Source organism: Anthonomus grandis, chromosome 13 (genome assembly GCF_022605725.1).
Source record: "Anthonomus grandis grandis chromosome 13, icAntGran1.3, whole genome shotgun sequence".
NCBI classification, from domain to species: Eukaryota; Metazoa; Arthropoda; class Insecta; order Coleoptera; family Curculionidae; genus Anthonomus; species Anthonomus grandis.
The window spans coordinates 5,395,157-5,408,720 of NC_065558.1; the positions used below are offsets into that span (position 1 = coordinate 5,395,157).

The 13,564-nt window shown below is 33.2% G+C and overlaps 2 protein-coding genes across 5 annotated transcripts in view; one reads left to right on the plus strand and one right to left on the minus strand.

The window, feature by feature from the left end:
• The window catches only part of LOC126744130 (uncharacterized), a 67,408-nt gene extending 57,677 nt beyond the window's left edge, over nt 1–9,731 (plus strand). For all 4 annotated transcript variants that reach the window (XM_050451471.1, XM_050451472.1, XM_050451474.1 and 1 more), the window contains 5 exons: nt 1,265–1,690; nt 3,841–4,037; nt 4,465–4,593; nt 8,820–8,974; nt 9,040–9,731. In XM_050451471.1, the coding sequence (XP_050307428.1) occupies nt 1,265–1,690; nt 3,841–4,037; nt 4,465–4,593; nt 8,820–8,974; nt 9,040–9,216 (1,084 nt within the window). In that variant the 3' untranslated portion in view covers nt 9,217–9,731. The remainder of the gene's footprint in view (nt 1–1,264; nt 1,691–3,840; nt 4,038–4,464; nt 4,594–8,819; nt 8,975–9,039) is intronic.
• LOC126744137 (uncharacterized protein C1orf50 homolog) lies at nt 9,726–13,075 on the minus strand. Its single transcript, XM_050451484.1, has 6 exons — nt 12,905–13,075; nt 12,684–12,845; nt 12,479–12,588; nt 12,366–12,422; nt 12,152–12,313; nt 9,726–9,927 (listed from the first exon to the last, which is right to left on the minus strand). The coding sequence occupies exons 1-6, from the start codon at nt 12,948–12,950 to the stop codon at nt 9,772–9,774; spliced, it is 693 nt and encodes a 230-aa protein (XP_050307441.1). The 5' UTR covers nt 12,951–13,075; the 3' UTR covers nt 9,726–9,771.
• Between the last annotated feature and the right edge of the window lie 489 nt (nt 13,076–13,564).

The window sequence follows — 13,564 nt, forward strand, 5'->3', positions numbered from 1 at the left end:
AAGGTATCAGAGCAAACTTATCTGGTTTAAATTCGATGAAAAATAGCTTCTTCCGAACAAAAAATAATTTTCAAATTCAGGCAAATTTTTACGTTGTAGGGAACAAAACACAAAATGATGCGTCATTTCGCTTACACGGCTACTAGAACACTGAATGCATGGGCGGCGCTATAGGACTGATCTTAGAATGTTAGTGTCGAGCACATTTCGGTTAATTTAAAGAAATGGCGGCAAGTGGCACTTTTTCTCCGTGGCACTTTTATCCCCGGTCTACCCTACGCCACTGGTTTTTCTTGTAATAAAAAATATTTCTGAATTGGTCTCTTGGTAATTTTCTCCCGATGCACGGTGATTAGCCATAACACCTAAATCTGATTATCTTAAGATACCACTTCATATAACTTAATCAAGTACTTTTATCACTCTATTTACAGTATTTTTTTCTAGTTTTTCCGGTAAAAAATTCGAATACATGTATACATGATTACATTTGATACATTGTGCGAAAAAAGTGGTTTATTTCCTACAATTTTACCACCCCACAGTAGAAAATCTAAAATACTTAGGATGTCCTATTTTAATTTTGCGACAACATTCAGAGCCGTGTTTGGGCATGGAAATTGGCTTCTGAAATTTGTCGCAATATTTAAAAAAACACCAGGTATATCGACACTAAATGTGAATAAAATTGAGTAGGATCTAAAGCATTCAAATGTCAGTGTGTTTTAAACTCAGGTTTAACTTTTTTTACCTTAACATTTAAATTACAAGAAATTAGGTCGTAATAACCAAAAATCTACCTTAAAAGTTCCCTTTTCACTATTAGTTAAAACCATATATTCTATGAGAGAGGATGTAGAGTTAGTTGTTTGCGTAAGGGAATTTATAATTGCTTGAAACAGCCCTAATCCATTAAAAAAATTAAATCTATATTTAATAAATGTATATTAAAATCTCCCGAACAAATAACTTTATCAACCGTTGGGTTAATTTAAGAAAATATATTTTTATGTTACTCTATATATTTTGGAGAATCTTTAAAAAGTAGACTCTCGTTTATGCAACTCCTCACTCTGCCTCTCATTTCAACGCGACAGCGCATCTGTCGCACTTGATTGGTCAATGCACAGCACTCGCTCTAACAGCGCCATAACTAGCGAAACCTAATCGTATCGCGTTGCATCTGGCGAGAGTTGTAATAAACGAGAGTTGACTGTATAACTGGCGATAAACTGATTAATTAACTATTTAATATTTACGTCAGCGATACGGATCAGGACGAACCCGACGACTCCCCAGAGCGATTCCTTAACCGTAACGAATCCTCGAACAATCCGGAACGTTCCAGCTACACTCCCTCCCCAGGTTTCTGGCTTTACGCGACGTCGCAGTCGTCTGCCGCACCGCCTCCGCCCAATCAACCGTCGAGTAGCGGCGCAGGCGGTAGCAGTAGTAACAGCGGCAACAACGTGTACCGCAGCCACCCTTATATCACGCTTGTGCCGCCCAGTCGGCGGTTACCCGCCGCGTCCGCGGCCGTCGAACCGCCCCCGGTCAACACGCTCGCGCCGCCCGCCACCGCCACTCGGCCCTGGAACATTCCATCGGTTCAAGTGAACGACGTGCCGGTTGCTTTCGAGCAGCGCATGTTGTCACGACAGAACTTCGCCGATACGTTTTCTCAGCTAAGGTAACATTTATTTGAGAATCTCATTACTGTGATATCGTCCTTGGATTTTACTAAGCAATGAAAGTTAAGCAATTAAAAGACGTTATTCTTTGTTGGTTATTTATTGCATTTTCTTCAGGCTAAAAATGCAAACTTGAGTCCATAAAATGAGAGAAGCTGGCTATCGTTATGTGTATAATATAGCAGATAGTTTATGACGACACAACCAGTGCCGGAGGGTGTAATGTGTTAAGATATTATTAATTAAATGGGGTTTAAAATATTGTTAAATAAATTTATCTTTTTCTTTGCTTTAGTTTTACGTAATATGTGGATATAAGCGTTAGCTTTACATACATATATTACCTTGGATCCACAAAATATCGTTTACAATACATATTAAAGAAATTTGTTTTTTTTTTATACGCATTATGATGCCAACATTATTTGTTATTCATTAATCTAATCATCATTCAACAATATGTTCTTAAAAATCTCTTGAAATAAAAATGTTTTAAATCATCTATTTCTTTTCCTCAGCTATTAAACAAATGCAATAATTGTTTATATTAAAAATAAAACTCCAAATAAGGGTAAGTAAAATTTCTCATAAAATTCTACATAATATGTAATGTATGTAATGCATATATTATTAAATTATTTACTATCTGATAAAATGTCCAAATTGCTGGTCATTGACTGGTCGGTTAACTCGTTTCCAGATCTTCATCTAATGAACCAGCGTTTACAATAACTTTTAGGGAATCTAAAGTTTCATCAGTTCAGATTATGGTCTTTTATATATTTTTCTACAATTGTATCGACATGCTCACAAATGCTTCTCCATTCATCGATAGATACTTCTGCAAATTTTCGCCTTGTCAAAGCTTCTACATCTGCCAACTTAAAAATTGTATTTCTGCTAGCTACCAAGTTTTTAATAATGGCCCAGATTTTTTCAATGGGGTTCAATTCTGGACTGTATGGAGGCAACCGTAAAGTGGAATGCCCGTGACTTTCCATGAGTACGTCAAGTTTGCACTTTATTGAATAAAATGTTTTATTTTGAAAAATTATTTCACGTTCTGTTTTTGTCCCTTTTTCATCATGTTGTAAATTATACTCCTTATTCTTTTCTACTTGTACATTATGGTAAGATGCCTTGTCCAAAACTAAGATAAGAAGTAATTGGGTTTCTACCCATTTCATGATTCATATTGTCATGATAATAGTCACTTTTAGAACCTAAAATATGCTATAATTAATAAATATAAACACAGTTTACTTTTTTTTCATATCTTACCTCAGCAAAATATAAGTAAAAACGGTCTTTTAACAAAACCATTTTTTCCTCTAGCATGAACAATGATTAATCGATGTTCTTTTGAAATAAGTTTTGGTATACCGCTTGGGTTTGGTATGACTAATGTATAAAAATTATTTAGAAGTTAGAGTTTGTCTAGCTAAGGAAAGGTATACCATCTGTTTCAAAGCTGCGCCAAGTTTTGTCCCCTAATAACGTGCAATTAGCGACAGTAGCGTGCCTTTTTTTTTTTTTAATTTTAATTTTAGAGCACAGAATACAAATACAAGAATTAACGCAACGGCACTGTTTATGCAAATGCAATCATGTTTTTCATTTTCTTATGACTAAATGAACTTGTAAAAGGTGAGGTTTTTGTACAATCTGACATTATATTATTGTATGATTCAAGGAAAAGATTACTTGCAGTTCGAATGTTTATTTCAGTCATAAACAAAGACCAATCAAATTGCGCTTTAAGCATTGCTTAAATCTAATCATGTTTATTACTCCGTTAAATATTATTGACTTTCATTATTTTGTGTGATTTTATTTTTTATAGAAATAGACATACGGTCCGTAATACCTTCTTCTCAAATAAAAGATTTAAAATTCAGATGAGTATTTTTTTGATTTTTGTATTACAAGAATATGGTCAAGACAAGAATTAGAATCAGAACGAGTATCAGGATTTATGAAAGATTTATTTTAATCTACCTTAATAGGTTGTACACTAGGATCTAAACGTCGTTCAACAAATAATAACGTCTTTTATTTGTTGCCCTGTACCCTAGCAAACATTCGCTCTTTACTGTCCTTTATTTACATTAATAATTAAAAAATTTTAATATTTTTTTAATTCTTGCAGATCGAATCCGCGAGTTGGTCTATTTAGGCCGCGATTCCTGCACCCGCTTTACGCGAGCGTAAATCCGTTCGACGCGGACCTGGACGATCTACAGCGCGAGCAAATTTACGATAGCGACATGATCACAACTGCAACCCCGAACCATAGGATTCAAGCGTGGGAGATCTCGAATTGGATGGTGCCGACCATCAGTAATTGTAAGTTGTAGCAATTCAAGTATTATGAATTAAAAAAATCAGTGAGATTCAATTGAGTTATCCCTGTGACAAGAGTAAGAGAGATAAAGTTTCACCGTTAACCAAAACTCTGTGACTGAATAAAATTGACACCCTAATTAAACAATTCACTAAAAGGGAGTTGACCTTTATGCTTATTAAGAATGGTTTTTTAATTTTTGATAATTTTGAAGCTCATTTTTGATGGTTACTAAGTAATACATGGTTAAAATTCAAATTGAAAAACTTGAATTTGAAGTGTGTCTGAAATACAAGAATCTTCATATTTTTAAATTTAAATACTTATCTATTACTAGACCATAATTTTTTTTTTTAATCGAGTTTTGTCCATGGCTTCCACTAATTTTTTTGTGCATTTTTGGTAAAATGAAAAATCTGTAATTTCCAGCATTGAAAAACGTCGTTGTAGGCGAGTGTAAAATCCATAACGACGCCAGCGTCGACATAGCTACAGACGGGACGATTTTAGTTACGCTGCTGCCGTCTGGTGGTTATTTAAACGTAACCAACCGCTTAGGTAAGTGTATTGTTACATTTTCTATATCAAGTTTTGCAATTAAGGATTTAAGGCAAAAAGGCGGTAAATCACATTGCATGTGTTTGTTTACAGAGAACATTTTATTTTTACGTAAAATTAATTGTACAAATAAAAACCATTATCCTCAAAAAATTTTATTTGCAAAAACGGGACGAGTTACATCTATACGCAAAAAACGTAGGATAAAGCAAAAAAAATACAACGAACAAAAATTTTTTATTTTAATCAGTCAAAGTCATTTTCTGTCTCTGAAATATAATTTTCAGGTGCAACATCACTTTTTACAGTGTCATAAAATGGCATGTCAGATTTCGGTACATACATACAGTGCATCGCAAAAGTTATGTCTAAATTCATTTAAAATTCGGGCACAGTATACTATAACAACCAGTAGGTTATCTCTCCCCGTTTCCATTCATAAATCGACGACGGTCTCAAAAACCTTGAAGCCCGCACCGACAGCAAATAAACGGTAATTTTACGTAAAACCATGGGCGGCGTGCATCGTGCAATAATAAAATTTAGATATTAATTTTTTAGATTATGGTTTTTCGGCAAGTGGCAAATTTTGTTTACCAATATTATTACTTATTATAAATTGTTTATAAATAAGAATAAAACTAATATAAACAATATTATGGAAAGCCATGTTAATAGGGAAATTAAAAATTAGCATGCAAAATAAATTTCTTAATAATAGCACAGGAGAAATAGGGTAATAAAAAGTAAATAGGGTAAATGGGTAAACTTTCAATTAAAAAAAAATAGTTGTTACAATGAATATTAGACATATTTTAGAATATTTAATTTAAAAGGCATATATAATATTTGACAAAGTTAAATAAAACAAAAAGAACACTTGCCTGCAATAGTTATATTTTTTAGAATTGCACTTAATATTACTTCTATTATATATTTACCCTAGATGGTATACTACATGTCAACATCAGAAATAAGGAAAATAATTATAACCGTTTTTAATATTTATTTTAATTCGGATCACATCGGATTGCTAATTATTTTAAAATCAGGTAAGAAATATGCGCAGAAAAAATAAAAACGAAAATTCACAGTTTTGGATTTTTTCGAATATCTTCTGAATCATTAGGATTTTTAATTTTTTAATCAGCATTAGGGTTCTTATGTTGGATACCCGGTAAAGGGTAAAAATAGAAAAAAGAAACAAGAAAATAAACAAGGTATTTTTAAATAAAATGCAATGGGGTACAGTGTAATAATTTTAAAATTATAATTATCAAACTCACGCAATCAAATATAAATGCTTCTCGCATCAAATAACATACACAAAAATAAAAGACGGCAAACGTATCTCTCCGCTGCTAACCACGTCACTGATCATAGGCAAGAGCCGACGGGTGAAATATTTCGGATGAAGCGCGTTGAAGGTCAACGAAATTTCGGCGCGTGGATCGAGATAACCTACTGGTTGTTATAGTATACTGTGATTCGGGGGTGTGTTCGAGAAAAAAACGCTCAGACCCGTCGATTTTTATTTCAAGTTGCGCATTTTTGTACGTGAAGTTTGTATATACAGGGTTGCTCAAAAATGAATTACGACCATCAACTTCATTTTTTCAAATGAAAGCACCTTTTTTTTTTATTTCATTTTTGAATTTCGCGTGGAATTCTACGTATGTTTCATGCATCATGTCCTATACCTAGAGTCAACAGTTATCGAAAAAAAGACGATTCATGTAACAAATAAAAAAAAAACAAAAATTAAGTTAAATGTTTAAAAGGGTTGCCATTCACGGCTTGACAATATCCAAGGCGATCAATAAAGTCTCGTTGCACATTTTCAATCATTTCCGGAGTTATGTCGCGCACTTCTCTGCGAATTCTCTCTTTCAAGTCGTCTAGATTATTTGGCCTATTAACAAATACCTTCGACTTGAGGTATCCTCACAAAAAAAGTCCATTGGTGTTAGATCAGGCGACCTAGCAGGCCATTCGATTAGTCCTCTCCTTCCTATCCACCGATTGGGAAAGGTTTAATCAAAAAATTTACGCACAGTGGCAGCATAGTGTGGAGGAGCGCCATCTTGCTGGAAAATTAGTTCTTCACCAGGATATTCTAGGTCCAATGGATTTGGAAATAAAGCTAGTAATGCTGGAACTAATTCAAATTGGAGAAAATCGAGATACACTTGTCCCGTTAAAGTCTGTTCAAATAAAAGGGACCTATTACTCTTCCGCGCACTATCACACCCAGTGGCGGCTCGTGACATTTGACTATGGAGGGGCGCGCAAATCCAAATAAATATATACTTACTAATAAATAAAAAAATATAACTGGACGTACCTAAGTATATGTTATAATATCTGAGACATGACGGTTTGCAGTCATCATAGTACAATCACAAAAAGTTTGCACATAAATGTCTTAATTTGGCAATAAAAAATAAAGAACATTGTTACAAAACAATCGCATTTACACATCACGCAACCTCGCACGAAAATATTTTTGCCACCTCTCTGCAGTTTTAAAAACAATAACAAGTAACTTTAAAACGTGAAGAAAAATTATACTTTCGACAAATATTTCGCCAAGATTATTTTATAAAATAAATGAAAGCAAGTTCATAGCTCCAATATTTTGTGAGAAATCTGGTCTTAAGTAAATGACTTCTAGTTCAGTTGTTAATCTAATTTTACATAAAATTGGATAAAAAGTAACTACATTATCTAAAATATCCACTGGAAAGGTCTTGTTATATTTTGGATACGCTTCTTTATCGAACAAGTTAGCTGCTTGAAGATGACCTCGAGGAAAATCTGTCCCTCGCTTGGGTAACAACTGACTCTTTTGCAATAATATTTCTTAAGTTATCGTCAGTTCATCTTCTTTTGACATTTTGACACACAAAGTTTAATTCTACATTAGCCTTAATATTATCGATGTCATTCTTATTTTGGCAATGCTTGATTCAAATATCGACAGATCTTAGAGAGTAATATTTAAATCCGGCAAAGGTCTGCCTAAAGTCTTAATGTTTACTTTTTCTTCCAGTGAAAGATTTGAAAAATTACAGTTAATTAAAAAGCTTATACGATTTATTATTAAATTTGAATAATAATTATTGTATTGTTCACTTTCGAAATACTCACACACACACACAAACTACCGATCACGGATTTTTGCGCGCCTCGCTATCGGTAACGAGCGAGATAATAGCCGAGATAATCGGTCGTCGAGAGTAGCTTTTCGGCCAAATTATGGACGCGGATGCGAGCGCGCCCCACGACAAATAGAGGAAGATAGATGAGCTGTACCTTGCGCGAGACAGAGAGCGGTATACGTAGGATGCCAGGAGCACTTTGGTTGTTGATTTGAATATCGCATTATCTTCTATAGTACGGGCGCTTGTGTTATACGTTTAAACGCGGGTTGATATCTAATATAATTAATAATTACTGCACACGAGTTTGAAATTTAAAATAAGTAATTTTTAATGAAATTACTGGGGGGGCGCGCGCCCTTGCGCCCCTATTAGCAAGCCGCCACTGATCACACCACACATTTAGTTTTTGAGGGTACTGGATGTTTACCTCCATCATCCAATGCGGATTTTCTGTTGCCCAATATCGACAATTTTGTCTGTTCACACTATCATTCAAACAGAACGTGGCTTCATCGGAAAAAATAATATTTGTTACTAAATTATTATTTAGTTTGCACATGTTTTGTAAGCGTTCACAAAACTCATTTCGCCTATCGAAATCGTCATCAAATAACTCTTGCACAGGAATAACTTTGTAGGGATGCGTTTTGACTCCTCTTCTATTTTTTCTTACTAGGAATTGTTAGAAATGAACTTTTTTTTATGGTATGTATGTATAAATTCCTGTGTAGAAATAGTTTTCTGTTACTTAATTTTTGAAATAAATTTGAATTTGTTTAATATGCAAAGTCACCCCACTGTTCAACTGCCATTCACAAAAAAATAATAGTTAATTTGGCTCTTCCAGAATGGGATATCTCATTGTGACTTATCCAATTGGGGAAGATAGGTCAAAAGTGTTTATAACTTCATTGTTTGTGAAGATACTCGTCCCGTTATTGCACCAAACGATATTTACTTACTTGGGAAAATGTATGAGACGTATAAACGTTCAATTTCAAAACTATATGAACTTAATTGTTATTCCTGAAAAATCCTGATAATTATTAAACTTTTTTACAGGGGTATACAGCTTACGCTGGGAAACTCTTGGCCAGTGTTTATATACGACGAGTTTCGAACAGAACGCAGTTTCCGTATCTCTGTCACCATTGAGCCGTCATTTGGTGGTAGGGTTTGCTTCCAGAAGGGTTTCTATAGTGCCGAGCGATCGATGGGTATGTTGAGCGGATTTGGACCCAAATAGTCTTTTTTTTACGTCATATTTGGGTGGTTTTTTCAGGTGATGGCTCGGATATATAAGATCGAGCAAAAAGACGTTCCAGGCGACAGGCTCCCGGCACTAAGGGAATTGGAACAGCACAGGGAGAGCAGGATTAATTGCATCAGGTGGCTGCCTAGTTCCGGCCAGGGTTTGATTTACGCCACCAATACCGGTCAACTCGTTATTTTATCATAATTCTGATCCCTTCATTTGCTACTAGATGTTGTATTAAAGTTATTGATGCCCCCCCGCCCTATTGTAGATATAGTGAGTATTTCGGAGGATATTATCAGAGGGGTTATGACTATACCTAGTGATGTTCTGTATATTCTTGAGGGTTAGGTTTGAGTACAGGATATCGGTTTTGTAGGTTTTTTAGATAGTGAGATTTTTAATAATTTCTGTCGTCTAATGACAGGCATCTCATGGAAGGACACTACTATTTATTTAATATTTCATAGATAAGTGTTTTGTATTATTCTCCTTTATGGAATTTATTTTAAAGAGCACTGGTTATTTTTTCTTTTTTAATTTCTTGCTACAATTTGGTCTTTTATTTAAAAAAAAACATATTCATCGCTTTATATATTTTTTCTTATGGTTTAAATGCTATTTTGGCGCAGCATGAGGGAAATCCCACTTTAATATGGCGAACAAAAAGTATTAGAACCTACCTTGCCAGGGATTTATAAATAAATGATTGATTGAAATTTAGCGCTTTATTTTTCATATCCTTATTACATATTAAAATTATTGTATAGACTTATTTTTGGAATCTAGCAATAATTTCTTAATAAAAGTAACTCCTTCAAATCTGGCATGTCTTTCTTCTGCTGGTGTCCAACTCTGATCCGCTTCCAGATACCAACTGCCCAAAAACTTGTGAGGACTGTTGCCGTCCCAATCCTAAGAGAAGAAAAATCTTTTATTATTGACACAAATAAAACAAAAAATTTAACTCATTAACGCCCGATAGACACTGTACCGTACCGTATCAATAAGTTGGACCTCGTCTTTTTAATTTGTTTATTAATGACATCAATCGCTGAATTGCATCTTGCAAGTATCTGAAGTCTGTAGATGACATAAAAATATACAAGGATCCGGGAATCTGGCTTGAATCAATGAAAACTCTGGATTTTCTTCTACGGTTAACGCCTGATTTTTCAATTTGATCTTTAATAATTTTATACTGCTCCTTTCAATTAGAATATGCATTGATAAGTTAGAACAAGTTTTTGAAAAAATTTAGAAACTTGCAATTTTAAATATGGTCAATCCATATATGAATATGCTACAATCTGGTTCTCAGAGAAGAAAAGTTAATAATGTTTGTTTTGTCTATAAGTTTATTAATGGTTTTAACGAAGTGCCCATTTTTTTGAAGCAGGTGGCTCTTAGAGTTCGTCTATTGGGAATTATAAATAAATATTTATTTTGAATTAAAAAAAAGTAATTTTTTTTAGTTTTTTTTTATTTCAGACCTTTAATGAGCAATTGGGCATTAGAATTAATATTTTCAACAGAACACAGATTTAACAAAAAAAGTAATACTAATATCCTGAAAAAAAATAGAACCATTATAAATAATTCTCAGTCTCTGTTTTTCAAATACCTTTTGAGGTTACAGCTCATAGTCTTCTTTTCAATAATAAAAAAATTAGTTCCTTGTTATAACTATTATATATCTCTACACTTTGGTATATCAAGGACTCATGTGCCTTTCTTGTTATTGCATATCTACTTCTTAAATCTCCTAATGTTCTTAAGTTATAATTATGTACGTCAATCACTGTTCAAGTTCTACATTTGGTTTTATTAATTTAGTTTTTATTTTATGTATACTCTTTGCCTGCTCCAGAGTTTTCCTATTTTTAGAAATAGATGTTCTTCATACGAATTTTCACGGAAAGTGTAGTAACTTGGAGAAAAAAAGTCTACGTGAAAATACCAGATTTCCGTAAGGTTAACATAAATACCTTCTATGCAGTTTAATAAAACTGTTATAGTGTATTTTGCATTTTCATCTTTATGGCTATATCTCTTTATTTCATCCAACCTTGGCCAAGATATTTTGAATATGTGCAATCCATATTAATCTTTCATTAATAACTAGACCCAGATATTGTATTCAGGATTTTATTATTGATCTTTATTACTGGTTTTATATTTTTTTATTTTGGTTTATCACCATATACACAGTGTTGTCTTTATTTAAACTTAACTTACGTAAGATTTATCAATTAGTGTGGAAATACATAATGAAGAAAAGATAAATCCGGCAACAATCAAATAAAGACGTTAGATAGTTGAATGCACTCAACTTCCTGGGAGAATCATTCTATCTTTCCCAGACAGTTGAGTGCACTCAACCATCTTGAAGAGAAAGAAAAGAATAGGCTGTAACAATTTAAAAAAAAAAAACACTTATCCTACATTACCAACTTAAGCTTAAAGTTTGTCTGCCAAAACAGCAAAAAAGTGATTTCAAAAGTTGACTAAGTTGATTTAAAGGTAAGCAATTATAGTTTTTTTCCAATATAACTTCTTTGGTATTTTGTACTGTGGGGTTTTGGCAATATAGTGTTTTTTTGTTTCTAAAAAAGTGTATTCTAATAATTTGACCTAATTCTCTTTGTTTAATAAGTTTTAAGATTGATGATTTAAAGTATAAATTACTAGTGTTTAAAATTCTATAATCTTTCAACAATGTTCTGAAGAATCTGTAATTTTTAAGCCAAACCTAATTTTTGAGTTTTTTCTCTTCTATTTTAATGAAGTTTTCTGATTTGTTGATAAATAATAAATAAAAAAAGGCATTCTAAGAGAAGCATCAAACTTTATTGGCAATTTGATTAAATCACCAATTGCAATAGAAGATGAGCTGCTGTTGCACACAGATCTCAACAAACAATAGTCAATTATATAGAATTGAAGTATACTTTGCTAGAATCATATTACATATTTAACTCTTACTGAAGAGCAACATCATGGAGAGTGTCCAAAAGCTGGTGGTGTCATTTACACTACTATAATTTATATCATTTATATTAAATTGTGGCTTCAACTTAAAGGCATTATTCTATTATGCCTGCCATAAAAAATTAAAAATACTGTTTTATTTCATTACCTGTGGTGACAACATGCTGAAATATTTTTGTCCCGAAGGCCGTTCATACAAGTGATAAACCTGCCCAGGCTTTTTAACAAAATTACAAGCCGCCATGTGCAATTGGCTGTCCCTTAAAGAGTCCTGCATCACCTGTCTAAGGTTCTCATGTAAATTCTTCATCTAAAAAGTGTATGTTTCTTAAATGTTACTTGCATTGTTTTATTTAGGTTACCTGCCTGCCTATTTGGTCAACCTTATTACCCATATTGGCAACTATGAATTGTGAGGCCTAAAAAAATGATAAATATTGTTGAAGAAACTGGCTATAGAAAAAAAGACACCTACATTTGATGTGTCAGCTTCCAAGTCCATCATTTCATAATGGGATTGTTTGCCTACATAGTTGGAATTAACTAGTGGGTGACCTGTTGGGTTGGGATCCCTCTCTACCATGCCTACAATTTAATTTAACTTACACCCTGTCTATGTAATTCTATTGTTTCTAGTGTAATGGATGTTGTGGTAAGCATTGACATTTGTAAAGACTTACTGTGACGGCCTGCCCCAACAAATTTCTTAAATACGTTCAAAAGCGATTGCTCTGAGGCCACTGGTTCGTCTCTGGAATCTATATCCATTGTAAGATGCAATAAACTATTTTCCTCTTGATTTTCTTTTGCTCTTTTTGGGGCAGAGGAACCTTCCAATGATGCTATAATATAAAAATTTGTAGATTAATAAATATGATAAATAAGTGTTATTGAATATTACTTAAAGAATTATCTCCCATATCCATTTCCTCAGAATTGCGCTTCATTTTTTTTTTTAACTTATTTTAAAATTTTCATAATAGTAAATAAACAGAAGTCCGAACTTAACCTAAAAAGTCATGACATAAATGAGTATAGGGCAGAAAATCAATCATGGTGCAAACTAGTGCGACTGTAGATCGTGAACCTAGACAACTAATTTTGCACCATTGTTAGTGACAGATTGAAAGTCGCCATATTCGAAAACCGTTTTTTTTTTATCAATAACTTTCCAAATATATGATTTTCTTATTAAATTATTACCAGAAAAATAGTACAAAGTTACATGGCCTTATAGAGACGGGTCGTAATTCGCATTATTCACACCAATGATACAAACCTCACTGATCCATTGACTCATACCATAGGGAAAGTACAATAAAGTAAATTAATTTTATATTTTTTTAAAGTGCTTAGAAAGATTTGAAAACTCTAAATATAACCTTTTTCTTATCTCTAATAATTTACGAGATATATTGGTCATACCTGTATAGTTTGATCTCTACGCATTAAATTTAAATCTCCCGCCTCACACTGAATAATTCGAATATCCTGCGTTTTTGACATGACTCAGTCGATATATTCGTGTTTATATCCCAAATACTTCCAAAGGCTGCTCAGA

What these genes read in the sequence shown, in the direction of transcription:
- LOC126744137 (XM_050451484.1), bottom strand. Translation starts at nt 12,950, where the DNA reads ATGAAGCGCAATTCTGAGGAAATGGATATGGGAGATAATTCTTTAA. An exon ending in TATGGGAGATAATTCTTTAA is followed by an intron (nt 12,846 to 12,904) that starts GTAATATTCAAT and finishes TTTATATTATAG; the next exon opens with CATCATTGGAAGGTTCCTCT. An exon ending in TGTTGGGGCAGGCCGTCACA is followed by an intron (nt 12,589 to 12,683) that starts GTAAGTCTTTAC and finishes ATTAAATTGTAG; the next exon opens with GCATGGTAGAGAGGGATCCC.